The sequence below is a fragment of the Papaver somniferum genome, chromosome 5 (genome assembly GCF_003573695.1).
Source record: "Papaver somniferum cultivar HN1 chromosome 5, ASM357369v1, whole genome shotgun sequence".
Taxonomy (NCBI): Eukaryota; Viridiplantae; Streptophyta; class Magnoliopsida; order Ranunculales; family Papaveraceae; genus Papaver; species Papaver somniferum.
In genome coordinates, this window is record NC_039362.1 from 185,950,012 (window position 1) to 185,965,873 (window position 15,862).

The window sequence follows — 15,862 nt, forward strand, 5'->3', positions numbered from 1 at the left end:
CGGTCCCTTATATAGGGATTTACATAGTGGATGACAGCTAATAAAGCCCTTATTTTTGGATCTGGCATGCGTCATTAACGCATGCTTACATTGACTCTTTTCGCACGTTCTCTATAACATCGCATGGCTTTCACACTTTTCTCGTGATTAAGCTGACGTCATCCGATGCGTCATTCTGAATAAGCTGTACACGATTGTCTTCGCTTGGTCTTGATCATCAGTACCTCGCATGCGTTATTAATGTGCGGTATTCTGTGTCTACATTTTGCCTCTTCTAATGTCGTTCTTCTGACAAAGGGAGCAATATGAGAAACTCCAATCTACTCTGCCGCACCCGTTAACCTTTTCATATTCTTATCTACCGACATATCTCCGAGATTTCAGTGTAACCGTCTACACGTGCTAATTTTCTCTTCTTTTTATCGGCACGTTCGAATTTAATCGATCATCTTTTTCATCTATTTATTAACCAAGTTTGAAGAGAGATAATTTTTTCTTTTTTATTTCTTCTTCCCTACTAATTTCTGTGAATCCTCTGCAAATCTTCATCTTCTTCAAATTTCTTCATTTTCATCTTTTGAGATCTAAAATTTGATTTTGATTTTGAGGTTGTTTCTACTGTTTCTATGGATTCTCATCAAAGGTTTGATTTTGATTTTGCTGATCTTATCTCTCTTTCTGATTCTGCTGAAACTGATCTTATCTTTCTTTCTGATTCTGCTGAAACTGATCTTATCTTTCTTTAAAATCATAGTGTTAATCTGTTGTTATATTAATTCCCATATTGGTTCTGTTTTAGCAAAAGTTCTTCCTCTGGCCATACCAAATTTACAATTCCAAATCCTAATTCTTCTTCAAGTTTGAAAGATAAAGAATCTCTCAAGAGGAAACCATCGCATAACAAAGGAGTAAGAAACACCTTTTCCTTTATGAAACAATATTGTTGCCTCTGTTTCTTATCTGCGTTATTATTCGCAGGATTCCGAGTGCGAGATGGTTGGAGGTAAGAAGTTGAAGACTAAAAGAGTTCTCAAAGGACCCACACTCAACAAGAGTCTCATCATTCCTGAGTTTGACCATAAGGAAGTCGAGGTCCCTTCTCGCTTTAATGTTGATACTTATACACAAAGCTTGATTACTTATGCTTCTTTAGATATAACTGCTTCTCCAAACGAAGTTTTTTCTGCTAAGGAAGATGTGTCAATTGATCATGCGGTGAAGGAAATTTCTTCTCCTTCAACTGTGATCGTACCTTCAGTGAATCAGACTGTCCCTACCTTTGTGAATGTTCCATTGTTTGTGAACATTCCTGCTTCTATAGAGAACATCGTACCTGTGAAAAATGTTACTCCTGTAAAAAATATTACTGCCTCTACATCTATGAGTATAGCTTCTTCTACTTCTGTTCCTTCTTCTTCTAAATTTGCCTCCCTTTCGTTGGAGTCCTTCTCTGTTGATAAGGGAGTCTTGGAGGGAGTGGATCCCTCTTCTCAAGCTTTATCTTATATTAATGCCGCTCAGTCGTCCATTACTGACCCCTTTAGACTTCGCATCTGTGATGCTCTGAGTAAGTTATTGTGCGGGTTTCCACCAAACAAGGAGCGAGATCTTCTCGCGTATTGAACCAAGCGTCCATTTAGCTCTTGATCTCTTGGTGAATATTCTTGTTCATGTAACTTTTTTATTTAAATCATTTTATTACATATTCACGTTTATCTTGTTTCCCTTTCAGGAATCTCACCGCCGGATGATCTTGGCTGAGGGACATTTTGAATCCAAAAATTCTGCGCTACAACTCGCTTTAGATAAAGAAGTTAATAAGCTAAAAGGGGAACTCCAAACTGTAACTCAGGAATGCGAAAGTCTTCGCATCAAGAATCAAGAACTTAGAGGTGCAATTCTCCTCACTCTTACAACCCCTTTAGAAGTAATTTATCGTCTTTGTCCATGTTTTTTGAATTTCCTCGTTCGCATATTATGGTTTAAATCAGAAGTGCGTTATGGAGAGATATGATTTTCAATTTGCCGTTGAAGATGCTCGTGCTGACAATGAGAAGTTGCTGGACCAAATAAATCAGTTAAATAACGAGCATTCGTATTCGCTTGACCATATTGAAAATTTAACAAATGAGAATGTCTATTTAACTCAACAGTGTGAGACATTGGGTTCCCAAATTTCTCATCTATCTAAATTATTAAATAGTGCTGATTTAAGACATCAAACTTTGTCATATGAGAATCAGGGTCTATTCATGGAGAAGCGGTCTTTCTTAAAGAAAGAAGCGATGTTTTCGCATCAATATCTTGTTCTCCAGAAAATTTGTGATAACCAAGAGAAATCTCTTCGCATGTTAAGGAATCATCTTGATGAATCAACAAAGGCATTAACCGCTCAAAATGAAAATATTATTCAAAGTAAGATAAATTTGACTGTGAAGATGAACCAACTTCAAGAACAACATGCCCAATTAAAAGAGTCTCATGATTCCCTTATGAAAAAGAAGGCTTCTCTCTCTTTGGATGAGAAGAAAATTCAGTCTCACCTTAAAGGTTTGGCACGCAATGATTTTGATAGGGCTATGGGAAATATGAAGAGTAGTGGTTTTGCGTTAGCCCAATATCTCGTTTCGCAGAGGGAAGGTAGTCACATGGAGCTGACTGCCTCAATTTACTTGACTTTTTTGATTATTATTTAAATCTTTGCTTTAGAAAACTTAGCTATGGTTATAATTTTGTATTTCTCTTGCAGAATCTGAGAAGCCGCATCAATCTACCATTTCTCAATTGAGATCCGATCTGGCTAAGGTTCGTAAAGAGCGTGCGAAATTCTCCACTGCACTTACTTCTTCTCGTGATCGATCAGAGAGGAGATGTTCGTTCCTTAAAAACTTCATGCAGGTTAGCACAAGAAATGCTGAGAAGGTTGTCGCTCGTGATGCTCATATTAAGGCTCAAACTCTTGTGAACGAAATCCTCCTTGAGAGATCACTTCCTTTGGTGACTGTTCCACCTATTGATATAAGCGATGACGAGCAACTTCCTGAACCTGACAGTGATTATGAGTATGTGAGCTATGAGGAGGAAGATCTTGAAGTTTCCTTTCAAGAAAATCAACTTGAAAAGGATGGATCTGATGACGGTTTAACCAAAGATCCTAATAGCGAGATCAATGGTGAAGCTTATGTGATTGATCAAGATGTTCCTTCCAATGATGCTTAACTTTTCTTTTATGTCTGTACAAATGTATTTTGGTGTACTCGAAACATATTCCCGTTCTTATCATTCATTTCTTGATAAGGAAGATAATATATAATTTATATTAATTCGCATACTTGCCTCTTACTATATTCCTTATAAGAAATGTGTGAGTAATTATGTGCGTCTTTTTTCTTTTTCAATTTGTCCTGCAAAACAATGTTAGTGCGAAATTTAATTTTCTCATGAGGTCTTATTTTTCCTTCCTAACTAAAGGTCTTATTTTGCCTAGTATATTGTTTCTGTGCGACGAGATTGCAGGAGGTCGTTACACTTTCGTGCAATGACCCATTGATCTCGCCTTATCAACTTCTTATATTATTACCTCTACGGGTTTTATTTTCGCGCAAATACGACAAGCCTTAATACTCCCGTGAGTAAAAATACTCATGATATTTACGTCTTTTGACACAACTCAGCTCCCTAATGGAGGGTGTCGTCCTTATATTCCCCCTGACTGATCCTTCAAGGAGGCTTACCCCTACCGGGTTAGGGTGGGATCCTCCCATCCAGTGATGAAACAACCAGTTATTTTCGCGGCCTCTTATCCCTCTGCCGGTATGGCTTATGGTTACAAGACCGCACTCTAAGTGGTGTTTCTTCGGACCGAGTGCATCATAGTCAAGACTTGTCAAGAGCATCCAAGTACGCTCCAGACGCCCCAGACACTCTTGACTCAACCGTGTACCTCGACGCCTTGATCGAGTTTCTGCACTTCTTAGGAGAGACCTTATCACCTTAATCTTTCGATTTTAGGCGCCTCTCCTGGATGGGCTTTTGTTTGAGCCCAAATCTCCATGACTCAAGCTCCAGGGTTGATGTAGCTTTCGCTTGAGCCATACTAACTAGGTTTTCCCAATTGTGACGCGCGTTAGGTCTTATTATTGCCTCTTTTTGTATGCGAACTAGGGTGCACGCCACAATTGGATACGTAGCCTCCCTAATTGGAGTCTTTACTTCTGATGCCTTCTATTAAGGTTTTATTATAAGGTCTTATTTTTGCCTTTTTGAGAATTATGTTTAAAAGAGCGAAATCTTCAAATTTATTCATATGTTTGAATAATATATCTTTGTTGAATCTTTAATTCGCATCTTCCGCTTCGTGCACTTTACTCTCAGTTACATCGGATTGCTTTCTGCATGTGTGCGACCATTACCGCATGATTTATGGATAGTACTTTTTTAAATATAATCGTTCCATGGATGTTCAAGCTTGCGACCAGTATTCCTCCCTTCAGGGTCCATTAACTCATACGCTCCATTTCCAACTATTCTCTTTATTATGTATGGTCCATCCCATCTTTTTTCCAGCTTTCCATCCCCTCCTTTCTGATATGGTGGTATTTCTCGCAACACTAGCTCTCCTGGCTGAAATTTTCTTTCTTTAACGCGCTTATTGTATTATCGACCTATCCTTTGTTGGTAATTTTCCATATGTTGCAAAGCAATTTCTCTATTCTCTTCTAAATCATCAAGTTTTGTCAAGATCAAATCCGCGCTTAAATTCTTTTCCCATGCTTCTTTCTTAGTTGTAGGAATGATAACCTCAGTTGGTAACACCGCCTCAACTCCATATGTCAGGCAAAATGGAGACATTCCTATAACTTATCTCCTGGTTGTTCTGTATGCCCATACTGCATTATGCACTTGTTCGCACCACCCTTTGTTGTGTCCTTCCAACTTCTTCTTCAGTGTATCTGCGATTGTCTTGTTAGTTGCCTCTGCTTGTCCATTACTCTGTGGATATAAAGGAGTGTATTTTCCGCTTTGTATTTTGAATGCATTAAGTAACATTTCTATGTTTTCTCCTTCAAACTGTTTTCCATTATCGGAAACTAGTTGTGCGGGGAATCGAATCTACAAATGATATTCTCAAATATGAATGTGAATATATCTTTATCTCGAATATGCTGCACCGCTTTCACCTCTGCCAACTTTGTAAAATAATATGTTGCTACTATTAAATATCTCCTCTGCCCTGTTCCTGGTATAAATGGACCTACAATGTCTAAGCCCTATTTTCCAAATGGCCACACACTTGTTGATGAGCTCAGCGCCGCTCCTGGTGCATGTATTTTCTTTCCATGACGTTGACATTCTTCGCACCGCCTCGATACTTCTTTTGCGTCTTCATGCATGTAGGGCCAATAATATCCTTGTATCTTTGTTTTGTATGCCAAAGATATGCCTCCACTATGGTTCCCAGCATCCCCGTAGTGTAATGCCTTCAAAATTTCCATCCACTCTTTTCGCGTTAAACATCTAAGCGATGGTCCATGAAATGATCTTCGATATAATACACCATCTCTTAGTTCGTAGTTTGTCGCTCGACTCTTTAACTTGTGTGCCTCCAATATATTTATTGGAATTTCTCCCTTTTCCAAATATAAATGAAGTTGGGTTCTCCAGTCTGCGGATTTGTTCTCTTGTTCTTCTTCTGCATTTTCTATTATCATTACATCTGCATCTTCTTCTTCTTCCTTTTTGATAGAGGGTGAAAAGAGAGTATGTATCTTCATACACCTTGCGGTTGGATCTACCATCATAGATAGAATAAAAGAGAATTCATCTTCTAACCTATTGTCTTTCCTTGATATGTGTCTCCAACTTATTTTTGGAATTTGTGTTGATAGCCATGCAACAAGTTTCTTGTACTTCTGTAGGGATGGTTCATTGGTGCTATATGTCCCTTCTATTTGGCGAATAACCAATTGTGAATCACTAGTTATCCGCGCATCTTGTAACTTCATTTCAATTGCCAACTGCAATGCGTGCACCACCGCTTCGTATTCGTTTTCATTATTGGTTGATGCGAACTCCAACCTGAATGAGTACGCCATTCTCGCTCCCGCTGGTGAGATAAAAACTATTCCAATTCCATTGCCTTCTCCATTCGATGATCCATCTACCAATATCTCCCATCTACTATGATCTGTCAACATGTCTTTAGGGTTCCCATGCTCTTCATCTATATCCATCAGTTCTTCCACACCTTAGTCTTCTTCTAATGGGAATTCTGCCAAGAAATCTGCGATAACTTGCGACTTTGGTGAAGATAATATTTCATACTTGATCTCAAAGTGCCCTACTTGTGCATTTCATCTTTCGATTCTTCCTGATCTTTTTGAATTTTTCATTACTGACTCAATTGGTACTCTCGTTAATACCTTGTGGGCTTGAAAATAGATACAAAGCTTTTGTGTTTCATATACCAGTGTGAGGATTAACTTTTCAATCTTTGAATAGTTTTTCTCTGCGGCATTTAACGTTTTATTTATGTAGTAAATCGGCTTTTCCACTCCTTGGTCCAAACGTAGCAGTACAACACTTAATGCGTGTAGTGTTGATGCCAAATATATCAGCAATTCTTCTCCTAGCTCCGCTTTCTGCAGAATAGATAAATTCATTAAGTGGTTCTTTATATTTTGCAGCGCTTTGTCACATTCGTCTGTCCATTTGAACTTGGTCCCCTTCTTTAGGATGTCGAATAAGTATTTGCACTTATCTGATGAACGCGAAATAAACCGCCCCAATGAAGCTAGAAGTCTATTAAATTTTTGTACATCTTTCATAGTCGCAGTTGTTGGCATGTCACGAACCACTTGTACCTTTTACGGATCGACTTTTATTCCTTCTTTTGATACAATATATCCTAAAATTTTTCTTGATGCTACTCCGAAAATGCACTTCTCTGGATTTATCTTGATGTTAAATTGCTGCATATGCTCAAAGATTTCTCTCAGGTTGTCAACATGATATTCAACTTTTTTACTTTTCACCAACATGTCATCCACGTATACTTCTAATGTTGTATGTATCCATTTCGCAAATACTTTTTCTACCATTCTTTGATATGTCGCACCTGCATTTCTCAAACCAGAATGCATTTTTGTATAACAATATAATCCTCTGGGTGTGAAAAAAGCAGTATGTTCTTGATCTTATTCAGCCATAGGAACTTGATTGTAACCTTTATATTTGTCCATCAGTGATAACCTGTCATTTTCTGACGCCACTTCAACCATCTGTGGTATATCTGGTAATGGAAAACTGTCCTTTGGACATGCCTTGTTTAAGTCACTGAAGTCGGTGCAAATCCTTATTCCATTATTCTTCTTCGGCACCACCACCATATTCGCTATCTACTCTGGGTATTTTACTGGTCTTATAATTCTTGCCTCAAGCATCTTCTGGAGCTATGCTTCTATCTGAGGATGATATGTTGTTGCTATCTTTCTGATCCTCTGTTTAAATGGCCGTGCATTCTTGTTGATATCCAACTTATGACACGCAATAGAAGGATCTATTCCTGGCATTTCTTTCATGCTCCATGCGAAAATGTCTTTATATTCACTTAAAATGTTGATAGTTCTTTCTTCTTCTTCCTTCCCCATCTTGGTCCCAATTTTTAATATCTTTGGTTCGTCTGGTGTTCCTACATTTATTTCTTTTGTCGGTTCTGCTGCGGTAAAATTCACTTTTGATTCTCCTAACAGTGTTGGCTCTTTTATTTCATGCATAGGTTCTCCTTCTTTGTCTGGAATTTCGCTTGGTATTCCTTTTCCTTCTTGTGCTTTTATCATGTATATTTTGAATTCTTCTTCCTTCTTTAATTCTTTTATTCTTCTCCAGCGATCTTTTCGCTTCCATGCGCGTCTTTTATAGTTTCTTACATCTATCTGGTTACAGATCTTCACACTATTAGTATCTCCTTTGATTTCACCTATTTCGCTTGGTATTGAGAACCTTATACATTGGCGAAGAATCGATGCTACGGCTTTTATCGCATGTATCCATGGTCGTCCCAAGAGCATATTATACGGTGATTCCACATCAACCACGCACAATGTCACATGTGTTTCAATTTCTCCCAACAATATTCGCACGGTTATCTCTCCTTTGGGATTTGTTGTTGTTTTGTTAAAACCATGGATGTTATAAGTTGAGCAGGTCATATCAGCATCTTTGTATCCCATTCCTTTGAACGCGCGGTAGAATAATATATCTACTGAACTTCCCGTGTCTACCAAGGTTCTATCACCCATTCATCTGAAAATTTTGCTTCCGTAATTCTTTTTTTTCGCGCTGCAGTTACTGTAACTACCAAAGGATCTTTGCGCCTTAAGTTTTCTTCCGGTATCTCCTCTGCTGTGAATATTATCTTCTGCTTTTCCCAATCCTCCAAGGGGGATAACTTTTCTACCGTCATAATTTTCTTTCCTTCAAAATCACGCTTGTGTATTTTCCCTGTGATTCCTTCATGGAAATCATTGACAATTGTTTTGGTTATTACGTTACACTGTAATCTCCTGCTACCTTCTCTTACTTTGATGATTTTAATCGTTTCTGCTTGTTCGTCTCTTGTTTTAGCACCTTTTTGGTTTTTGTAATTGTTCTTTTGTTGGATCTGTTCTCGGATTTGCTGTAGGTTGCTTTTCGATTCGTCCATTCCTGCTGATTTAACAATTTTACGTTTCTTTATTCTTAAGATAAGATCTTCTCTTGGTAACAAATTTATTTTTAACGAAGAATCACCAACAACTTCAGATTTTCTTTTCAATTAGTTTCACCAACAGGGTATGTCATTCCGAGCTGTTTTCTAGCACCAAAATGTAGTTGCAGGAAATCATACAACCACATCCTTAATGAAATCTATAGAACAACTCAAGCAATCATCATAAAATTCATAAGAACATTCATTGAATCTTTAATTTGGATACAAAATAACAAGAACACTCTAACTTGGAGAACAAACAATCTTTCTCTCTCTTAAATTCCTTGTCTAAACTCTCAAAAAGATCTCTCTCAATACAAGGTCGCTCGGTCCCTTATATAGGGATTTACATAGTGGATGACAGCTAATAAAGCCCTTATTTTCGGATCTGGCGTGCATCATTAACGCATGCTTACATTGACTCTTTTCGCAGTGCTCTATAACATCGCATGGCTCTTCACACTTTTCTCGTGATTAAGCTGACGTCATCCGACGCGTCATTCTGAATAAGTTGTACGGGATTGTCTTCGCTTGGTCTTGATAATCAGTACTTCACATGCGTTATTAATGTGAGGTATTCTTTTTCTACACTATCGTCCTTGGCTTCACTTGTCAATGGCAATCGTCATTATTTCCCATCTTTCCTGACTTTATTCCCTTGATACAACAGTCAACGTCTCGATCTCAACTCCATAGTTCATCGTTATCATGATCATCACAGACTTAAAACAACTGCAACTACCATTAACCCATTATCGTCTGAGTTTTGTCGAACTCATCTTTACTATCAATATCTCGATCACCAGTCTTCATTCTCACCTGCCATAACCATCTGGAGCTCAATACTTCCGTCACCGAGAACCATTGCCTCGAGCTCTTCCATTGCCATCTCCAACAGTAACCAAGCTCTACTGCTCTCTGTTTATATCCATATCCTCTATGTATTTTCTTTCCGGAACAACTTCGAACATCAACCACGGAAGCAACATATCTTCACATCTTGCTTCATCATCACTGCCATTAATGGTTATCGGACATGGAAACAACTACATTTATCGCAAATGACCCTAGTCTTCATGTCACAAACTACAGCTCCAATCTGTTGAGGATACGGTTGCACTTAGCATTTACAACAGGCCTTTAAACCCCTAGGTGCCCCTAGTGGACAATTTATAGTCTCGTGGGGGTTTAGGAGAGGTATACCCACAAAACCTACTCCAACTTCAAAGCGTTCCAGCGTTCCAGCGTCCCAAGCATCGAAAGAGCTATGAGGACATAGAGTTTCTGCATGCTAGTAATAAGAAGTTAGAAATACCAAAGAACATATTCTCATACTTAAATGTTAAGTTAGAAATAACCACACCATAATGAGATAATGCGTGTTTGAGAACGATCAATAAGCATTTCGCATCGACTTCTGCCACACTTAAAAGGCTTTTATGACAATTTCACTCAATAAGACGGCTTTTCGATGGGTCTCACATGTGTGCAGCAGGTAGGAATGAAGACAGAAATCCTACACACGTTTAATGGTGGGAAGGAAACCTTCCGAAATAATCTCTGGAGACTCCACAAAATCGTGAAAAATAAAGATATTTTTTGGATGATCTCTAAGAAAGTAAATCAACCACTACAGCAAGGATGTGAGTACTCATCACCTTCACATCCGATCGGAAGTGACGAAAGCAGAACTCTGACAGCATCCAATAGAAACGTCTTCCTTCGGTTCATATTCTTCATCTCCTCGGTCTTCGTCTTCGGTATTCAAGTGTTAATGATAAACTCTTGAACTTGTAGAACTTCGAAAATTTGTACTCTTTTCGTCAATTTCCTTGTTGCTTGAAACTTCTTTATATATTTTTCTTCCCCATGGTCTTGTTGATAAAATAACAACCTAAATGCAAATCTTTTTTTTTGTTTTTTTTTGTGCTAAAAAGATTCGCTTCCATCAAATGAAGTTAACCAGGAGGCCAAAGATTGTCTGAGATTTTTATTGAAGCCGTTGTTTCAGTTTTTATTGTCTAATTTTATATCTTGTAATCAATGAAGCAATATATTCCTTCAATTTTTCAATAATTTGATTCAATCCATGCACGTGAATTACCAAAGACTACATAATAACGAATCTATTTGTAACTGTCATTTGGATTAGAGCAAACTACATATAACTAAAATTTTAACATTGGATTGAAACTAATACATTATTCAATTAAAACTAAATTATAAAACTCGTTTATTAACGTCCTCATTTACTGGCCTAGTGGTGGAGCATTTAGGAAGCTGAAGGGGTTGTACCTGTAAAGCTGTTTAAGAATGTTGAAACAAGCTCCATGAGAGAAAGGTTTTCCATTAGTTGACTTCCATGTCACTAAAAGTTCTTTGTATCAGTTTAGCTTCAGTTTCACTGTTCTTTATTGAGGTTAAGCTTCACTACCATTCCTTGGAATTGATTGACATCGTGATTTATTACTCCAAAGGGATTGGATAACCCATTAACATCAGGATCTGTTGTGTTTCCCGTTTCTTCCGTGAAAGTTGCAAAAATATTTTGCCAAAAACTAACATGCGACATATTTTTATGACCATAGATACTCTCTCTTCTAAAAACATAATCTCTACAAATAGTGGAAATTCTCTTCTTGAGTATACTTAGTACCACGAACTCTGAGAGGCATTGGTGTTCATTAGAGTGAGATTAACTAGAAATTAGAATAAATAATAGGAGATTTTTACTAGTAGAAAAAGCCGTTTTAAGATAGTTGAAAAGTGTCGTATTAATGAGAAATAAGATATTTTGGAGTTTCCGCTGAAAGTGTCGTAGATTCAGTGTCTTTTTCTGGAACGATACTTTCAAGTTGACTAATAATTACGATATTTTCTAGGTGTCGTTAGGTACGATACCTCGTTTACATCGTTGATTTAATTTATTTTAATAAAAAAATTCAGATCTGGCTGATTGGTTTCAGCAATGCTGACTGGGCTGCAACTAAATTTGATTCAGACTCGAATTACAAATCAAATTACATTGAAATTCAAATTCAGCTCAATTACAAACAATAATTCTTTTCATATAGAATGAAAATTCAGTCATTTTAAAGTTGTAAATTTAGTTCAAAATCATAAAAGAAAGGATTCATGTCGTAAAGAGAAGTGCTACAACTAAAGAAAAAAATAAATTAATTTAAAAGGATTCTTAGTGTTTATGACCTGGGAACGCTTCCTTGGTCATAAAACATAGAACTTTAAACTCTCATGGTCAAGAACAAGGTATCCACTTCTACTAATCGTTATTACAGGTATAAGCAGTAGCCATGGTACCTGTCTAAATGAAGCAACTTCCAAGCGTCTGGTATATTGTAACACCAATGCGGCAGAAACCATAAGAAATAATTTTGCACCCTTCAACGATCTTGCAGTCATAGGCAGCAACACCTTTCTGAATAGCTTCAGTTACTTTTTTATTATGCACAACACTACAAAAAAATCATCAGTGGAAGAATCATTATAATGGCGGAGCGCGAATCTTTGTGTCACGAGTTACTTCATAGGTTTAAGATTTGCAATCTCGCACATCAAGACAGTGAATAGATTCACTCTTAACTGGCAAAAGCATAATTGTTAGAGCATAGCTCGATTTAACCCACCAAGCGTTGGTATGTCAAGTTTGGTTTTCATATTTTAGTGAAACAAAACTCATCTAAGAGTCGCTTGATTATGTACTAGAGTTAATTTCGGATAGGTTAGACTAAAATTTCTAGGAATATGAAATATACAAGTATTACTCGAAGACATGAAGAACGTGAAGAAGTAACAAGATAAAACGACGACATCATCCTTCCTCTTGAGGTTAGTAATATTGAATTGAATTGTTTTATTCCTAACGTATCTTTCAAGTCGTGATATATTGAAAACATAACTACGAAGATGTGAATGAATATTTTAATCTAGTAGTGAGACATGATCATATGATCATAGTATTAAGGAATTAGACTACGAAGTATAACGCTTATCTTTTGAACTTCGTAGATATGACATAGACATAATCTTTTGAATGCTATTGTGATTATGTGTATGGGTAAATTAGAAGATTTCATCCTAGGAAAAAACGTTTACATTTGTTTAAAGGAAGTATGTTCATGAACTTGTTTTATGAATCGAAAGGGAAATCGCTAAGCTTATTGGTATTTTTATTCATTGCATAACTTTGGATTGCCAATATGTGTGAGTTAGTAGAACCGATCATAACTTGTTATGCATCTTGGTAGAACTAATCACAATGCCTAACTTATGATTTGGTATGACTAGTTTTGAGTAATTAGTGTAACCGATCCTAAGTAATCACCTGAGATGGTATGATCGATATTTGTAATTGGTGTGACCGATCCTAGTAATTGGTGTGACCAATCACAAAAGAGTTGTGTAATATATCCTTGTAATTGGTGTAACCGGTCCTGGTAATTGGTGTAACCGAACCTAGTGACTGGTGTGACCGATCACAAGCAATACCAAGAGTATATGATAACTGGTTCAGGTAATTGACGTAACTGATCCTGGTAACTGATGTAACCGGTCCTGGTAACTTGTGTGGCCGATCACAAGTGTTTCATATTGAAGGTATAACCGATCTTGTGATTGGTAGAACCGGTTAAACCCATAATTGTGATTTGATAATTGATCAATTCTAAACTTGTTTGGAAGTGTGGTATAATCGATTACAAGATTGTAAATATGAAAGAGGATTTACAAAGAAAAGATGTCAACATACTTTTGAACACAATCAGTAACTCTTGTCTTTTATTGTTCAAAGATACTCCTTAACTACTCAAGGAAATCCCGGTCTGAAATAAATTAAGAATCTTTTAATTAAGGTTATTAGTTTATATGCTTTAATTATCAGCAATTAAATGCACATCTCTAGAGAATAAAAATTAGTAATGTGCATTTACTAATTGGAGATTTTCTATTGAGAGATTTAGGAAATATTGGATAAAGCATTTCCAGGAATTATGAAAACCGAATTTGGGCATTTAGTGCATATCTTGAGAATATTTTCGGTTTTGGAAATTCCTTAGTGTCCAAACATCCTTGGCCTGTAAATACCCAAGTTTGCATTTCTAGCAAACTATCCTAAGAGCCGGGAAAACTTCATCTTCTTGTTGTTTCTGGTGGAGCCGTCTATTCGGAGAGGAAAGTAACCTAATTAGGAAAAATCTCTTACGACCGCTTGTTTAAAGACTTCTGTGGGATCAAGAAGCTCTACGAGTACCGTTGGTGGGAAACTAGATAATTGCAGTGTTATTAGTTTTCGATTTGATTTGATTGGCTAACGGTTGTTGAATTTTGATTGCACCTACTTTGTTTATTCTTGAGAATCTTCTCTTCTGATATAAGATTCATTCAATCTAGATCGAAGTGTTTAGATCTATTTTAGATCTAAACACATCTTGTGATAATCCATTGTTAACAGACCCCGTTTTGTTTGTGATTGATCACAAGAGATTCAAGTGGTATTGTGCAGGTTTCATTGAAGATTAAATAAGATTTGAAGACGAATAAGATTTCTTATTGGTTTCTCATATCTTTGTGTAGCACAAACCTTGATCGGTTGGGATCCAACTAGAATCAGTTTATCTTTGATAAATTTGATTGTCTAGTTGCGTAGATCGGCAAGTAATCATTTGGGAGCATTCTTCAGCGTCCGAACTTGATTAATTGTGAATCTATATCTAAGTTACTGATTTAGATAAGATTTTAAACCCGACAAAGGAGTTTATTAGATTATACGGAAGAGCCTTTGTCAAACTCAAATCACCTTGATTGAAAAGAGTTTTTACCGAACAGATTTATTATTCCTTTACGGTTTGGAATACGAACCAAAGGAATTGATCCAGTGCGTGCACTTGTTGAATGTCGGAAGCGCAGGGATACTGAAGAAACTAAGTGAACTAGGGGTAGTTGCTTGGTCTAAAGTATACGAAGTTGGTTTATATTTTGTATAGCAGCTTAATTATGAGAGTATTCAATTCTGGACTAGGTCCCGGGGTTTTTCTGCATTTGCGGTTTCCTCGTTAACAAAATATTGCTGTGTCATTTACTTTTATTTTCCGCAATTATAATTGTTGTGATTATAATTTAAAGTAAATTACACAAATGTTAATTCCGTATTACTTGATAGTGATCCTATAGAGTTTGGTTAATTCCGAAACTATTATCAATTAATCACACTTTGATTGTTGTATTGTCGCGATCTCTTATCCATAGACGATCACACAAAGTGTGAATACCGATTTGTCGTATTGTCTCGACTTTGTCCATAGACAATCACTTTCGGTAAGAGGACTTATAGGTGGATATTTTAAATATTGTGGTGTATTTGGGTACCCTCATCTTTTCAATTGGTATCAGAGCAGGAAAACACGAAAAGATATAACAATCTGTGTTTGGTGCGATCCAACCTGTAAGAATTCAATCTATGTGTGATTTATTTAACGTACCACCAAGGTTTAATGGGACAAATTACCCATTATAGAAATATGCCATGAGATCTTTTCTTCAATCCCGATATTTTAATACTTGGATATTAATTGAAGAAGGATATGAACGACTGAAAGTGGAATACTCGGAAACCGAGTTTAAACGCTTGTGGTTCTATACATATGAAGAAAGAGATCTTGCAAAGTAGAATTCTGATGGTTTGAATACCATAATACATGCAGTGAGTCGTGGTCTTTTACATCATGTTCTTCATGTGAGACTTCTAAGGAAGCATGGGATACTCTTGAGACTGTATTTGAAGGGAATGATTTCGAAAAAGAAGCTCGACTTCCGTCTCTTTCTTCAGAATGGTAATTCCTTAAAATGGATGATAACGATACATTCGAGGAGTTTAACTCTAAATTTTCTGAGATCATCAATGTTTTTCTCTCTCTTGGAAAGACTATACCTGAAAAGGAAATAATATGCAAGATTCTCAGACTGTTACCATCCAGATACGGGTCTAAGAAACATGCCATAATAGAAGCCAATGATTTCTATACTTTCTCGAAGCTCTCTTGTAGGAAAGTTAAAGATCTTTGACAAAGAAACTCTGCTGAAGAACATAAATGTTGGATA

The 15,862-nt window shown here is 36.8% G+C and overlaps 1 protein-coding gene across 1 annotated transcript; it reads left to right on the forward strand.

Moving 5' to 3' along the window:
* Positions 1–2,000: 2,000 nt before the first annotated feature.
* On the forward strand, positions 2,001–3,219 carry LOC113280309 (M protein, serotype 6-like). The gene is made up of 2 exons (XM_026528953.1): positions 2,001–2,640; positions 2,750–3,219. Exons 1-2 carry the CDS (start codon positions 2,001–2,003, stop codon positions 3,217–3,219), a joined length of 1,110 nt encoding a protein of 369 aa, XP_026384738.1.
* The last annotated feature ends 12,643 nt before the right edge of the window (positions 3,220–15,862 follow it).

Coding starts and splice junctions, on each gene's coding strand:
- LOC113280309 (XM_026528953.1), top strand. CDS start 2,001: ATGGAGAGATATGATTTTCAATTTGCCGTTGAAGATGCTCGTGCTGAC. Junction 2,641..2,749: donor TCTCGTTTCGCAGAGGGAAG/GTAGTCACATGG, acceptor TTTCTCTTGCAG/AATCTGAGAAGCCGCATCAA.